This window comes from Lytechinus pictus, chromosome 11 (genome assembly GCF_037042905.1).
Source record: "Lytechinus pictus isolate F3 Inbred chromosome 11, Lp3.0, whole genome shotgun sequence".
Taxonomy (NCBI): domain Eukaryota; kingdom Metazoa; phylum Echinodermata; class Echinoidea; order Temnopleuroida; family Toxopneustidae; genus Lytechinus; species Lytechinus pictus.
In genome coordinates, this window is record NC_087255.1 from 4744349 (window position 1) to 4759663 (window position 15315).

The following is a 15315-nucleotide window of genomic DNA, read 5'->3' on the forward strand; positions in this document are numbered from 1 at the left end:
ATAAGCTACTGAAAATCCTTGCATTTGATTGGCTGAAAGCAAATTAAACGGTGAAGATCACCATCAAAACTTTTTCATGAAACAAAAATAGGGAGTGGGACGAACAAAAAGATCATTTTCTGGAAATGCCAAAATGCAAATATACCTTGCAATCCGCAGTAGACAAGCTTGCCAAATTTTGGGATGTCATAGGTCGCCGAGCCCTTCCCATCGTCCTTTTCCTCGTTATCACACCTGTAGAGGACATGGTTCATATCCGTCAGGGAGAGCTTCTGTGCGAGGCTATGGAAGCTGGAGTTGTTGGACGCCATGGGACTGGAACCGCTGAGGGTACGTACACGGTAGCCGAACTGAGAGATGCAGGATCGGAGGGAAGAGAGAGAAGCTCGAGCAGACGGGTGGGGGACAACTCTGAAAAGTAGGGGAGCATTCAGTCAGTATCACCACTTACATGTAACTTCTCATGCCAATGTCTTTAAATAAGCCAGTGCCATATTTTCTATATTTGAATGAAATTCGAAACTTGTCAGCACTGACAAAGTGTCATTATCAGATAGTTACCTCAATTAAAATCTATGGTTATCAGCCAGTCAAAACCATGGACAACTTTTCAGACAATAAATGAATGACCGTGGAAACCCCCCCCCCTCCCCCTATGGGAGCATTTCATGAAGCAAATAGTTGATAAGCAGCTTCAAGTCCTTGGATCTGATTGGCTGAGACCAAAGTGGTTAGTGAAAATCACCGACATAATGTTTCATGACACCCTCCCCCCTCCCGGTTTTGGTTTATTTCCAATTCGTCCAAATAACCAACTTGTCTACTATCATTTGGTCTACAATCAGTTCGTCCACCATCCACATGGTCTAATTACCATTTCTCCATTTACCATTTCGTCTATCAGTTGGTCCAACAGCCATTAAGTTCATAACCATTTGGTCTAATTGGACTAAGAGTTAATTGGAAGAAATGAATAAAAATGAAAGAGATATATGACCAACTGGTTATGGGACGAAATGGTCATAGACAAACTGGTGATTAGATTGGACCAAATGCTTATTGGACCAAATGGTTGTTAGATGAAATGTTGATGGATGTAATGGCATTAGACTAAATGAAGGTAGACCGTGTGGTGTGTGGACGAGTTGGCAGTGGACTAATTGGCAAGTTACCCCGATCTTTTGTGCTCTACAGACTCACTTGAAAGCGATGACACTCCCTGGTGGAAAGTTGATGAAGTCTATTTCCTGAAGAGAAGCCTGAGCCTGACTACCATGCTGCAGAAGCTCACACACCTCACTGTTGAGGAGCGTGACGTGGGTCTGCATCTGGACACCATAGTTTGAGAGTCCGGTGATGTGTGTGGAGGAGGACGGGGCACTCTCCCTCTCCTGCTCGACCAGCCTTGCCTCTAAGACGATCTCCTCCACAGAACCTGAACGGATGTGAGAAAGAATGCTATATCACGAATCCCAGCCTTATAATGATATCATATACAGCTTTTATAGTGCTTAATATAGAGTCCACTATTTTATACAGTATAGAAAACAGAATAATTCAGAGAATTCCAGAGGAACAGTCTTTGAAACCCCCAAAATATACAGAGAAAATCATGATAATCAAAGCAAACTCAATAAAACAAAATTGAGCAGAACGGAACCCCCCCCCCCCTATGTTTACAGACTTAGGACAATACCCTCTCTCCTCTACGTTCAATCTCATTCTAATGCTTCGTAGTGCTGCCCCAGAAACGATGCAAGCTACGACAAAGATTGCAGCTGCACCAGCAAAACCTTACCAAGTAACAGGTACATTTTCATGACTGTGGATAACACAACATTTTCTAAACAACCATGCACAAGTGAAAATTTGCCCATCAAACATTTTCACAGTGATTAGCATGTGTTTTACAAGATCGATCTTACATTTTCAATTTGAAATTGAAATGTATTTTGACAGACATGGTATCAATACTAGAAATCATGACTCCCTAAACGCAGTCTTGCCAAAACCTAATAAGGACATTTTTAAACTCTCATCCAAATATGCTGCTATAAAAGTCTGGAATTCTTTGCCAACATCAACGCAAAATATCCAATCCCTGCAATCTTTTAAACGTGTTTATAAAGCAACCTTTTTTTAACTAATGTCATTTTTATTCTTTTATCAATAATTGTTACCTTACCTCCTGAATATTATTTTTGTCTCATTTCTACATATTTTTTTAGTGAATTATTGATATATACTTTGTTTTAATTTTTAATTCTCTTAGATTACTATATTATATTTTGTAGTTTGATATTATGAATTCCCTAGTTACTTTGTTAAATTGTACTTGTTATTTTTAATCTATTTGATGAATTTATGTATATATATATATTTTCAATTTTTTAACCTGTTGTATCAGGACCATGATGTAAAACAGCTGTGCTGATCATGTTTTTATCCTGTATAAATATATTCAAATAGATAATAAATAAAACATAGAAACTGACATTTTTCTATTAAGAGTTTCACTCTTTACGAAGTGTCTTACCGGGTATGCACAGCGGTGGTATATGCCCTGTGTACTTGGCATTGTGAGGATGTTTGAAAGCCGTCCGGGCGACAAGGATGACGGAAAGATGGGATATTGGGCAGTGGCGAGTGACAGCTACAATGTTCTCATCCACCTGATCTACGTACACCTGAGGAGGGACGGAATTGGAATCAGGGTTACTCTACCTAGGGTCCCGTTGCATAATGAGTTGCGATCAAAGGCAACTAAAAAAAAAAATCAAACATAATTTGATTTTCGACTAATGATATGCGCATATTAGGGGCTTGCGCTTGATTTTTTTGAAAAGGCAGTAAAAGGCGATGGCATTTCTAGACTCATGATGCCTGCACATTTCTTTCTAAAACTTACCAGTAAATAATCGATACTGTTCTCTAACATTATACTAATCAATTGCAAAGTTTTATCTTATTACCACTAAAATACTTCAATAATAATATCAGATATATTCATACAATGATTCATACTTTGAATTTCTAAGCACTTTACATGTAATTATCATTACCCTGGTCAATGGTTCCATCACTGTTCCACACATAAATGCACCATCTCCACTCCCTGGGGAGCATCCTCATTCTCATAATAAAATGGTAAATGGTGGTGATTTTTTTACGGGCTAAGAAAGCATGAATGCTTGTAAGCAAGCGACCAGAGAACCAACGGCTTAAGGTCCTCTCCGAGGGACCTGGTAATGAGGATTAATGCCTTACCAAAGGGCACTAGCGCACCAAGTGGGAATTGAACCGGGTCGCCGGAATCTGAAACCCCTGCTCTACCGACTGAGCTATCGCGCCTAAACCTTACCTGAGTATATCCTTGATCTCCTAGGGTCTGATGAAGTTCATTCAAAGCTCTCTTGGCAGCGATGATACCGTTATCAAAGTTGACCTCGGAACTATCCTTGGGATTCTCGTTCCATGAGGTGTAAAATCGCTTCTCATTCACGACATGGATCTGAGGAAAGAAATTAAACCAAGGAGCCCCATAAAGATCAATTTGACTTCAGAGCACCGTAACTTTAGGAAGCCATAACTGGGGGGCTTCAAAAGAGCAACAAAAGCATCTTCAGTGAATTATGCAGCAATGAGCCAGGTCTTTTCTAGATGTCACTGCATACATTATGGGAGCGTCGTGGTCTAGTGGTTCTGACTCTCGCCTTTCAAAGAGAGGGTCGTGGGTTTGCATCCTAACCATGGCGTGTTTTCTTTCAGCAAGAAATTTATCCTCACTGTGCTGCACTAGACCCAGATGAGGTGAATGGGTACCCGGCAGGATTAATTCCTTCCATGCACTGAGCGCCGGTGATGGTAGCTCGAGCTAAAGCCGGGGTAATAATAGCAGCGTTTTGTATCCTCAAAAAAGCGCTTTATAAATACAGCTATTATTATTATTATTATTATTATTATTACATTATCTCTTGTTAGGCATACTTGAAACCTCCCAGTTCCCTATGGTAAACAGAGCCTAAACTGAATTAGTCCAGTCCCTTTATTTTTTAATTTATTTAAAGATAAATACCAGTTGTGGTAATGATCTCAAAATGAGTTCGAACAGAATCCAATAAGACTACCACCCAAGTGTTTGTATTTTTAAATAAAAATATGTGTCAAATGACTCTGGATGAAAATTAGTAATTGCTGAGAAATAAGTACGGAATTCCATAAAATTTCTGGTATTTTTCTGAACAATATTAATACACTGTCTTACATATGACTGTTTGTGTTAATAGTGATCATCAGAATTACAGGTTTTTAGCTAAGATTTCATGATTTCACAAAGATAATTTCATTTCAATGTACCAGAACTAGATCTATGATAATATGGTGACAATTAACCTTGATTTAAAGGGCTTTCTCATGAAATACTTGTTTGCTGCAACTACTCTCTTTTACCTTTAAGCTCTGAATAATGATTTTCAGGCGCTGGGTTTTCTTCGCAGCTTGATTTTTACAACCTATCACAAATACATGTAAAATTATTATTTCATAAGATTGAACACTTATCTTGGGATTGATAATGATTGATTCTACCTGTTCATAGACGAGTTCATCGTATCCCCGAGTGGATCCTATTGCACAGCTTGCCATTGAAACCAGGGCAGCACTGGGTAAAAGATCATACACTGATCGGACCTGCCAAATATCAATAGGAGGAGACGAGAGTTTAGGTTCATTTAATTAATTATTTCAGTTTCAGTTCAGTTTGGTTTATTTTCATATCTCATAAAATATCAAATACATTGTACAATGTAACGTCCATCGAAAGACAGTAAATCATTGATAATAACATAATACAATACATCACCATAATTCATAATAAATCAGACAAATGTTATACAATTGAACGTTTGGATTGGAGACAGATATATCAATAAGATGAGAATATGAAGGGCAAACTATTTAAAAAGCAGAGCTTGTAATTTATAGTTTCCCTAATAATTAAATATAAGTAATTGTCAACTTGTTTTAATATCAATATATATGTGAAGAAAAAAAATAATAAAAAACGAGAAAAAGAAGGAGACAAAAAGAAAAAAATACAAAGGGAGGTGGACTAACAATAGTTAAGAGGAACATTTGTCTAGGGAGCCGATGAATTGTCATTTAGATATTTGTTTAAAATATAAATTTTCAATTTACGTTTAAAAGTATATATAGAATTGCAATCTTTGAAGTCTGTTAGTAGTTCATTCCAAAATAATGGACCTGTGACAATAATTGTTTTATGTGAAAAAGCTGTACGAGTACGTGGAAGATGATAATAATGACTTTGACGAGTAGGATAACTGTGAATCTCGTCATTTCTTCTAAATAGAGAAGATACGGTAATAGGTAATTCTTTTCTTGAGAGTTGAAACATAAATATTCAAAGGTTAAATGCATGAAGATCATAAATTTGTAGAACATTACATGTCTGAATAAAAGAGTGGCATAGAATGAGCCCGGTAACTTGCATTATTAATAATTCTTATTAGTCTTTTTTGGATAAGTAAAATTTTATTGATATGAAGTTTTGAACTGTTCCCCCAAGAAAGGATACCGTAATTTAAATACGGCAAAATTAGGGTGGAGTATAAACATAACAAGACACGGGTTGGAAAAGATGACTTAAGTTTGCAGATGACACCAGTATTTCTGGATATAATTTTACTAATGTGATTAATGTGGGCTTTCCAAGTTAATTTACTGTCGATATATACGCCAAGAAATTTTGTTGTGTCAACCTTTACAAGAGGTGTGTTGTTTAAAAATACAGGTCCGGGTAAGTTAGCGATCGTATTACTGAATAAGATATAATTTGATTTATTGATATTTAGTGACAATTTATTGGAATGTATCCAGTTAAGAACAAAAATCAGTTCATGATTTAGTGTTTGTAAGAGAGATTGGAGATTTTTGTGAGAGATAAATATGTTGGAGTCATCTGCAAACAGAAGGAATGAAAGAATATTAGAACAATTTTGAAAGTCATTAATGTAAATGAGAAATAATAAAGGGCCTAGTAAAGACCCCTGTGGCACTCCACATGTAATAAGTTTTTTATGAGATTCTTGATTTTTAATACATACGAACTGCTGACGATTAGATAGATAATTATTTCTATGTGGTTAAGTCCTTTCAGCCTTACAGCTGTTCTAAATTAAGCCTGTGACTCATGAAAACAGTATACAAAGGAATTGATTGTTGAATAACAAAAATCAAACCAAAACAAAATTATGACAATCAATATAATGGAAAAAATCATTAAAAAATCATAAAGTACATAAGAAACTACTCAAAATATCAGATACAATGGCCAAACACAAACTTCAAAATAAAATTTTGGAAAACTAAAGTAATTAAAAGAAAAATTACAAAGAAAAATAAATATAAATATAGCGAAAGAAAATTAAGAAAAATCTTCAGTCATTCATAGTTGAGCACTGTCTCATGGTCCCCCTATCACACCATTTAGCTTCTTCGCCATGGAAACCTTCAGAAGTTACATAGCTCAACATAATCCTCATTATTCAACAACAAAATACAAATAATTCAAGTATTTTATTGTGCATATCACTGCCTGGGGGCCTCTATGCACTGAAGAATATAGACAAAGAAAGAAAGATGAAATAAGCTGTGGAATTTGTAAAAATGGCAAAAAGAAGCTGCTGAAAACTGCTTATCTAATAAAAGAGAGCCAATGGAGTAAATTAGAAAGTCAAAAAGGGGCCTAAGCTTTCGATCCTAGCAGAATCTTCGTCGGAGGCAAAATGACAAATTTTTAAAAACAATAAACACAACTTAAAACAGGGATTGCAGGGAACTAAAATGGCTGCCAATTTGTTACCTGAACGGGTGACGGGTTATCATGGGTTACATCCATGAATAGGGCGTGGGCTATACTTGGCTCTAGAGGGCGTACCGCAGGTTGGAGAAATGAACCGACAGGTTCCCCTCCATATCGGTAGACCAGACGACCTTCTTCGTGTGAATCGAATGCACTCATGGCCTCTGGGATGGGTGAGGGTAAATATGATAGTCGGTCAATTACAAACAAACCAACATAAATGTACATAGTAATCATGGTAATCATGATCATCATTGTTGTTATCATTAGAAAAACCTGCACTATCATAATCACCACCATCACAACTACCATTATCACAACCATCACTACCACCACTACTACCATTCACCATCATCATCAAAATCACTATCATCATTACAATCACCATCATCACCACTGCCGCTACTACCATCATAACAACCACCACTACCATCACAATCACCATCATCATCATCATCATCATCATCATCATCATCATCATCATCACCATCACCATCATCATCATCATCATCATCACCATCATCACCATTACCACTACCATCACAATCATCATCATAACCATCATCCTCATCACCATCATCATCATCATGATCATGATCATCATCATCACCATCATCATCATCATCATCATCATCATCACCATCATCATCATCATCATCATCATCACCATCATCATCATCATCAGCATCACCATTATCGTCATCATCATCATCATCACCATCATCATCACCATCATCACCATCACCATCATCATTGCTATCATCTTCATCGAAATTCAATCAAAATCAAGGCGTTTGAACGTACCTCTTATGAGTGATGATATTCCTAACCTGTTGACAAACATGTTATCAATGTGTTCCGATGCGGTGAACAATTCAGCCATCACATACAGATCTGGCCGAATCTTACGCCCTTCATCCAAGAAATACTGAACAAGAAGTTGGAAAACAAGATCTTTCAGCACCAAATGAAAATGTCAATATCCTACACGTATATTCTATAGAACAAAAGTTTGGTGTAATAAATTTTCTTTTTGGGCATTCAGCATTTCAATAACCATTATTTTAGTAGAGCATGACTAAAACTAAAACCCTCCACAAATGAAATTTTACATGAATTGGTATGTATACAACATTTTTTATCATCACTATGACAACCAAATCCATTATGAACCTAACAATAAAATAGTTACTGCTTACCTCTGCAACATGGATGGGAGTGCTATGACAGTTATCGATACGAACACCGTGAAACACAGAAACAACGTTCTTTGTGTACTCTAGCATGTGTTGCCATAGAAACGGACAATCTTCGGGGCTTTTACCGTATCGTAATTTGATGCTGTCGCCCCAGTTGATCAGCTCCCTTCTCAAGTATACCTAAATCACAAAGCAAACAATACCAGAATTAAAATCTGTCTTTAAAGTTTTAAATATAAATGCCAGTTGTGATAACACTCTCATGGAGTTTGAACAAAATAGTTGAATGAATCAAATATAGAAATGACTGCTGGATTGCCCTTGCATCAGAAAGAATAATCTGATCTGTGACTGAGATTTACAAAACTGTATCTCTTTCAACATGGTGCAATCACCTAAATTCCTATCTTGTCGATTCTGATTAAGTGTCCAAATTCGATGTGACACTATATTCATGTATTTTTTAGAATTATCTCTTTTTATTCTTATGTAATTAGCTGTTTCTATTTATGTATCCTTATTATTGACTACTGGCCTTTATTTATATCCAGTGGTGTTTCAATATTTTTTTTTTTTCAATATTCCAATAGCACTTTCATTCATTGCAGTTTATATCTCAGGGGGGTGTATTCAAAATGTTACATTAAGTGAAATACAATTAATAAAATTGAATAAATATATGCTGTATTGCTTGCCAAGATACCACAGTACTTTCAATTTTGAATTATTTATTGCAATTTATACAATCTCATACCGAATCGCACGACAAAGCCAACCAAAACTAATTTAGATAATTGGTCAGTATATTCCCTTTCTGTCATTCAATTTCTCACCTTGTAATGCAGTGTATTTATTGAAATTTGTTTGCATGATTTTATGTTTTCATTCTGAGTAATTGAAAATTTTGTTATCATATGTAACTTTGAATTAAAATTTATGCGATTTTTATTTCACATGAAAATACTACTAACAGTGGATTCACCTGGATGGGGTATAAGTTAGGGCGGTCCACAGACTTAATTTATTTGGTTAACTTTGCCCAATGCCTGGCAGCTCATCCAGGTGAATCCAGTGTTTAATTATTTTTGTGTTACTGACGAGCCTGCGATCTATCAAGATTGCCTCAACTGACTGACCTTGGAACCAGCTTCAGCAAAGTTCTTCAGAGGATCATCGCCCATAACCCATCCATTGGAAGCCATGAGATGAGGGGCCTTAGCAGAGTCCATCAACGCTTCTTCCGTTTGTACATTGGTGGCTGGTCCAGGATGTCGGAAGTACCTGGTGGGAGAGAGGAGGGAGTTGTGAGAATTACTGTTGTTTATTGTTTTTCATAATACCAATGGAGAGGTTTTTATCACTTTTACCATCTGAATCACATCATACTGTCATGCATGTTTTCACCACCGTCACCATCGACGTCGTTAGTACCGTTATCACCATCATCGCCATTGTTACCATTGGCATGTAGTATCCCCGTATTCAGCATAATCGCTATTATTATTATTGACATTATTAAAGTACCCCCATAATCACCATCATCGCCATCTTTATCATTGACATTATTACTGCCCCCATAATCAGCACCAACATATCACCATCACTCTTCAAATTTGTAACCATTACCATGATAATCATCATCATCATCACAATTGTCATTATCACTGCCATAATCTGCATCATTAAGATCATTATCACCACCATCATCACCACCATCACCACCACCACCACCACCACCACCACCACCACCACCACCACCACCACCACCACCACCACCACCACCACCACCACCACCACCACCACCACCACCACCACCACCACCACCACCACCACCACCACCACCACCACCACCACCACCACCACCACCACCACCACCACCACCACCACCACCACCACCACCACCACCACCACCATCATCATCATCATCATCATCATCATCATCACCATCACCATCACCATCATCCCCATCCTCATCATCATCACCACCACCGCTCCCACAATGAGCATCACTGTCATCATCACAAAGTTCATACATTCCTCCTCCTCCTCTTCACCTGAACGCCATTACAGAACCATCATAAGATTCCAAGGGAATCTTAAACTCTCACATACAGCTTAGGACTACATGAACTGAGACGATGATAGCAGACATTACAGATGAGATTCTAGAGACTTGGCAACCATAAAACTAACCACACTTACTCATTAACAAGTGGATTTTTCTTGGTGACCTCGACCAGCTTCGGACCATTTGCATCTAGATGATGATAGCGGGCATTACTGATGAGATTCTCAATGGCGTTTCGTATATCCTCTCCCATCACATTGGAAGCCAAGCCATTGAGACGTTCAAGATGGCTGCAGAGATCCTGGCAACATTGCTCTATCCGAGCCTCAGGTTCATCAACTCCGTTCCTGAGAAATGAAAAAAATAATAATTAATTAAGCTGCACATTGAATCAATACTCAGTGGCCAGCAACTTCCTGATCCAAATATAAAAGCAGATAACAAACAATAGAATGTACATGTAGGTGTTTTTTTTAATCAGCACATACCATAAACATATATCCATGATATATAGGTCTTTTAACCCTAAACAGGCCGGGGGGGGGGGGGGTGAATCAACCCCCCCCTCAATATTTTCTGCGATCATTCCGCCACGCGAAATTTTTTGACTGCGCCACTCGCAGTGTTTATACTTTTAAGTCTCGCGCATCTTTTGAGACCAAATTTACGACGCCCGGGGATGCGGTTCCGAAATCACGCAACATTTTGTAAGTGCATGTCAGACCAAAAATTGTTCCAAAATGTGATTTTGTGTACAAATTTTGTTTTCTCATCTTATTCATAAAGATACGAGTATTTTTACTTTAAACAGCTGAAATCAATTGATTTTAGCATAATTATGCTTCAAAAAGGTTGTGCAATAAATCAGGTGAAAAAAACAAAGAAAAAAAAAAAGGTTGAAAAACAAAGAAATACATAAGAAATTCATAAAACAATAAAATACATAAGAAATTGATTTCCAAACCGAAGTTTTTTTCAATTGCGATTGTTAAGAATGCTACAAAGAATATTTTTACCAAAAATTAGCATCCTAGGAGCTTTAGTTAGTGAATTAGAGCAAAAAATATGAATTATGCATAAATTAGCATAATAAATTCATATAAAAAAAAAATCTCATTATTTTGGAAAATTTTACCATACAGCCTTGTAGATTACATAGCATACTACCAGCGTGCAAATTTTTGCGGCGCTCGCGCGATCGGCGGCCAAGATCTCAGGGGGGGTTGAATCAACCCCCCCCCCGGCCACAGAACAGCCAAAAAAGCCCGGCCTAGTTAGGTTTAAACAGAATGTCATAATCATAACCAGATTATATTTCGATCCTCACCCCTGCACTCATGCAAGAATAAACAAAAACAAGACTGCCGCTGGGGAGAGCACATAATACGTCCGCCTGTAAAGCGTAAAAATTGAGTTAATGGTCAAGTAAGCGAGAAAAGTGGAAAGTGGCGACTTGACCTTTGACGTTTTGACCTCAAAATCAATAGGCTTCCTGGGATCCATGCTAGTATCATACACACAAGTGAGCTTCTGTTAAGTTAAACTGAAGTTATCGCGTTTACAGAGAAAAGTTAACGGACAGGCAGACGGACACCGAGCGTGATACCATAATACGTCCCGTCCCGTAGCCAGGCAGGCGTATAAAAAATACACATGCTCCACAAATACTCAATGGCCAGCAAACTCCAAATCCAAAGATAAATGCCGGTTACAATCATGTTACGGATATTCATGTATCAATGTAAACAAACTTGTTGCAATGCAAGCAAAATCAAGCAACACTGGCAAGCAAACACATTATATGATGCAATGGTCTTCCGTCCATGTTATTGCCAAGGGTTTTTTTTTATCAGTGTGAATGCTTCTTAAATCAATTTTTCCTGACGGGGGAAATCTACACCAGGGGGCCCCGTTTCATAAAGCTGATCTTAAGTTAAGAGCGACTATAAGAACGACAGGTGATCCTTTCTTGTGGTGAATGGTATACACCATTAAATGTTAATTGGTGATTATTTAGAGCGTAAGAAAGGTTCACCAGTTGTTCTTAAAGTCGCCATTAACTTACGAACAGCTTTATGAAACACCCACCTGGGGTGTAGTAAAAATTTCTCATCTACAGAGTCCGAGCTTACCTCCTAACAGCTCCAGCTGGCGGGGCTGTACCTCAACTTACCTCTGTATATTGAAGTTATCCAAGGCCTTATTCATGTCAATAGTACTAGCTAATCTTCTGTATTTTTTATCTTGGACAATGGAAACTTCCCATGGCTTACTCTCCTTCTGTGGGGTGGCCTCTTTAGAACCTTGTCAAAGATATAAAATGAATTCATAACTATACTGGGTGGAACCAGCTGAGACGTTGACATAAGGGAGATTATTACTTTGACAGAAGAGAGACATGTTACTTCGCCAAGTCGACTTATGAATAGTTACATGTCGACATGGGGGATATAGTGTATGTTATTTTGCCAAGTTGACTTATGAATAGATACATGTCGACATGGGGGGATATAGTGTATGTTATTCCGCCAAGTCGACTTATAAAAAGTTACGTTGATGAAGAGATCTAGCTAGAGGATATATTATTTTCCTAAGTCGACTTATAAAAAGTTACATGTCGACATGGGAGAATATGTCATTTTGCCAAGATGAAGTATAAAGAGTTACATGTCGACATGGGGAGATACGATACTCTGCCAAATCAACTTATAGGATTTGACATGTCGACATGGGGTGATATATTACTTTGCCAAGTTGACTTATAAAAAGTTACATGTCGACATGGGAGGACACGTTAATTTGCCAAGACGACTTATAAAGAGAGACATGTCGACATGGGGGGATACAGTGTATGTTATTCCGCCAAGTCGACTTATAAAGATTTACGTTGATAAAAAGAGGATATATTATTTTGCTAAGTCGACTTATAAAAAGTTACATGTCGACATGGGAGGATATGTTATTTTACCAAGACGACTTATAAATAGTTACATGTCGACATGGGGAGATCCATTACTCTGTCAAATCAACTATAGGATTTGACATGTCGACATGGGGTGTTATCTTACTTTGCCAAGTTGACTTAAAAAAATGTTACATGTTAACATCGCAAGACATGCAATCTTGTTGGTGACTTATAAAAAGTTACAAATTGACATGGCGAGAAACATTATCTAGCCAAGTTTACTCAAGTAAAGTTAAACGTCAAGTCCACCCCAGAAAAATGTTGATTTGAATAAATAGAGAAAAATCAAACTAACTAACAATAAAAATTTCATCAAAATCGGACGTAAAAAAAGAAAGTTTTGACATCAGTCTCCTTATTTGCATACTGACCAGGATGTGCATATATAACTATTTTGTGAAATTAAGCGAAACTTTTAAATGTGATAACTTTCTTATTTTTCATCCGATTTTGATGAAATTTTCAGTGTTATGCTTGTTAGATTTTTATCTTTTTATTCAAATCAACTTTTTGTTGGGGTGGACTTGTCCTTTAAAGTTGACATGGCAAAACTTCCGTACTTACCTTTGCATTTTTCTCTGAATTCTTCTAAAGTTTTCTCCACATCTAATTGATAAAACTCTTCTAACTTGAATGGAGGGAAGACTTCATGGGTCAGTATGTGTCTTATTTTCTGTGAAAGAAATGACAGGAAAAGCATTGTTAAAAAAAAAATAGGATGTATAACACTAGTCTGAAAGCATAGACTCAAACTTGACACTTTAAACAATTATACCTTGTCTAAAGTGAAGGCTAAATGCCAAAAGTTCTGTTTGCGTCAATTGGGAGAGCCAGCCACAGAATATGTACAGTGAATCTAGTCTCACTACTTCAGACTCTGCTATGTGAAATGTGAAAACCAAGGGTCTGTGCCTGCAGACTATTATCACACTATGGTGCATACACCAAAGTGGCTATTTCCAACTTTATCTCAATCTTGTTTCTCTTTGTTTCCTCTTTCCTTCATGAAACTTATAATGTTGATAAAAAAAACCTTTATGCTTTAGTAACAGGAAAAACCTTTTTTTGGCAAAACAAGATTGCGATATCACTGCAGAATTTGAAACCAGGGACCTGCTTCATCAACAGTTACAATTATCGTAATTTTGCCATCATGGCAATTCCTTTACCAATGGTGCTTAGCAGCCAATGACAATCAAGGTCTTTTTGGCAGTTAAAATAATGGCAAAGTTACCACAGTTGTAAGTCTTAACGACATGGGCCTACGATGGACGGGATTCATTCTCATCTTGCTTCTACCCTCTACATATCAATCCTGGGTAGCTTGTGAGGATTATTATTGTTGCCGTTTTACTTCTTATTTAAATCTTTACATACTAGTTGGATCTTCCTTCAACCGAATTTATTTAAGATACAATGACAAATGTTTATCCTACCAGCTCGATAACTTTCGTTAAAAATGATAACAGTCACTGGAGTATTGCACCACTATCAAACCCTTGCAACTGACTTACATGTAACTGTTCCTCATTGTCAATGATCTTCGGGATACCGACAGCCTCCCACTTCCCCTCCATCACCTCGGAATTGAAATGAGCAAAGATACGGTCGACAACGAATGCCGGCCGAAGATGCGGGGAGTTCTGGACGTTGTAAGCACACTCCGGATGTTCCTTCAGCCATGGGCTGTCGAAGGACGAGTGGTTCCAGACGACGTCGCATATGCTGAGGACACCCCATTCGTGTTGCATCTTGGACACCAGACCCTGGACATCCGCAAGGGTTACCTTGTTGCCGTTGCAATCGAGGGACGGGTTGATGGCGTGTTGGTTCCTGATGGAGTAGGAGGAGTTGGACGCCCCGAGCTCTTGGATCGGTGTGAAGTGGATGACGTTGTATCCAGACTCATGGCTGACCCTCAACCGTTCTTCCCAGGATGAGAAGGGTCCCAGGCTCTTGGTGAGTACTGTCTGTGCGGTGATGCAGTCCAGGGGAAGGATGTCCGTCTCTGCAGCCACGGTCAGGACAGGATCTACCAAGAAGAACCCTGAGCCTTCCTCCTTCATACTGGTGATTAATACAAAAATAATTTACTCACATGTTTGTAAATGATAATGAATTAATAAAATGATTCACTGAATCATAAAGAGAAAACAAAAAATAGCTATACCCCCAAATGCATAAAAATATATTGTGATTT

General features: G+C 37.8%; 1 protein-coding gene across 1 annotated transcript in view; it reads right to left on the reverse strand.

The window, feature by feature from the left end:
• The window catches only part of LOC129270722 (glycogen debranching enzyme-like), a 42175-nt gene that overhangs the window by 20047 nt on the left and 6813 nt on the right, over positions 1 to 15315 (reverse strand). Inside the window, exons 4-16 of the mRNA XM_064106464.1 lie at positions 14630 to 15182; positions 13680 to 13788; positions 12324 to 12453; positions 10285 to 10497; positions 9219 to 9363; positions 8083 to 8262; positions 7688 to 7811; positions 6884 to 7047; positions 4588 to 4689; positions 3362 to 3511; positions 2537 to 2687; positions 1201 to 1435; positions 146 to 411 (exon numbers count right to left, since the gene is read on the reverse strand). Coding sequence (XP_063962534.1) covers positions 146 to 411; positions 1201 to 1435; positions 2537 to 2687; positions 3362 to 3511; positions 4588 to 4689; positions 6884 to 7047; positions 7688 to 7811; positions 8083 to 8262; positions 9219 to 9363; positions 10285 to 10497; positions 12324 to 12453; positions 13680 to 13788; positions 14630 to 15182 — 2522 coding nt within the window. The remainder of the gene's footprint in view (positions 1 to 145; positions 412 to 1200; positions 1436 to 2536; positions 2688 to 3361; positions 3512 to 4587; positions 4690 to 6883; positions 7048 to 7687; positions 7812 to 8082; positions 8263 to 9218; positions 9364 to 10284; positions 10498 to 12323; positions 12454 to 13679; positions 13789 to 14629; positions 15183 to 15315) is intronic.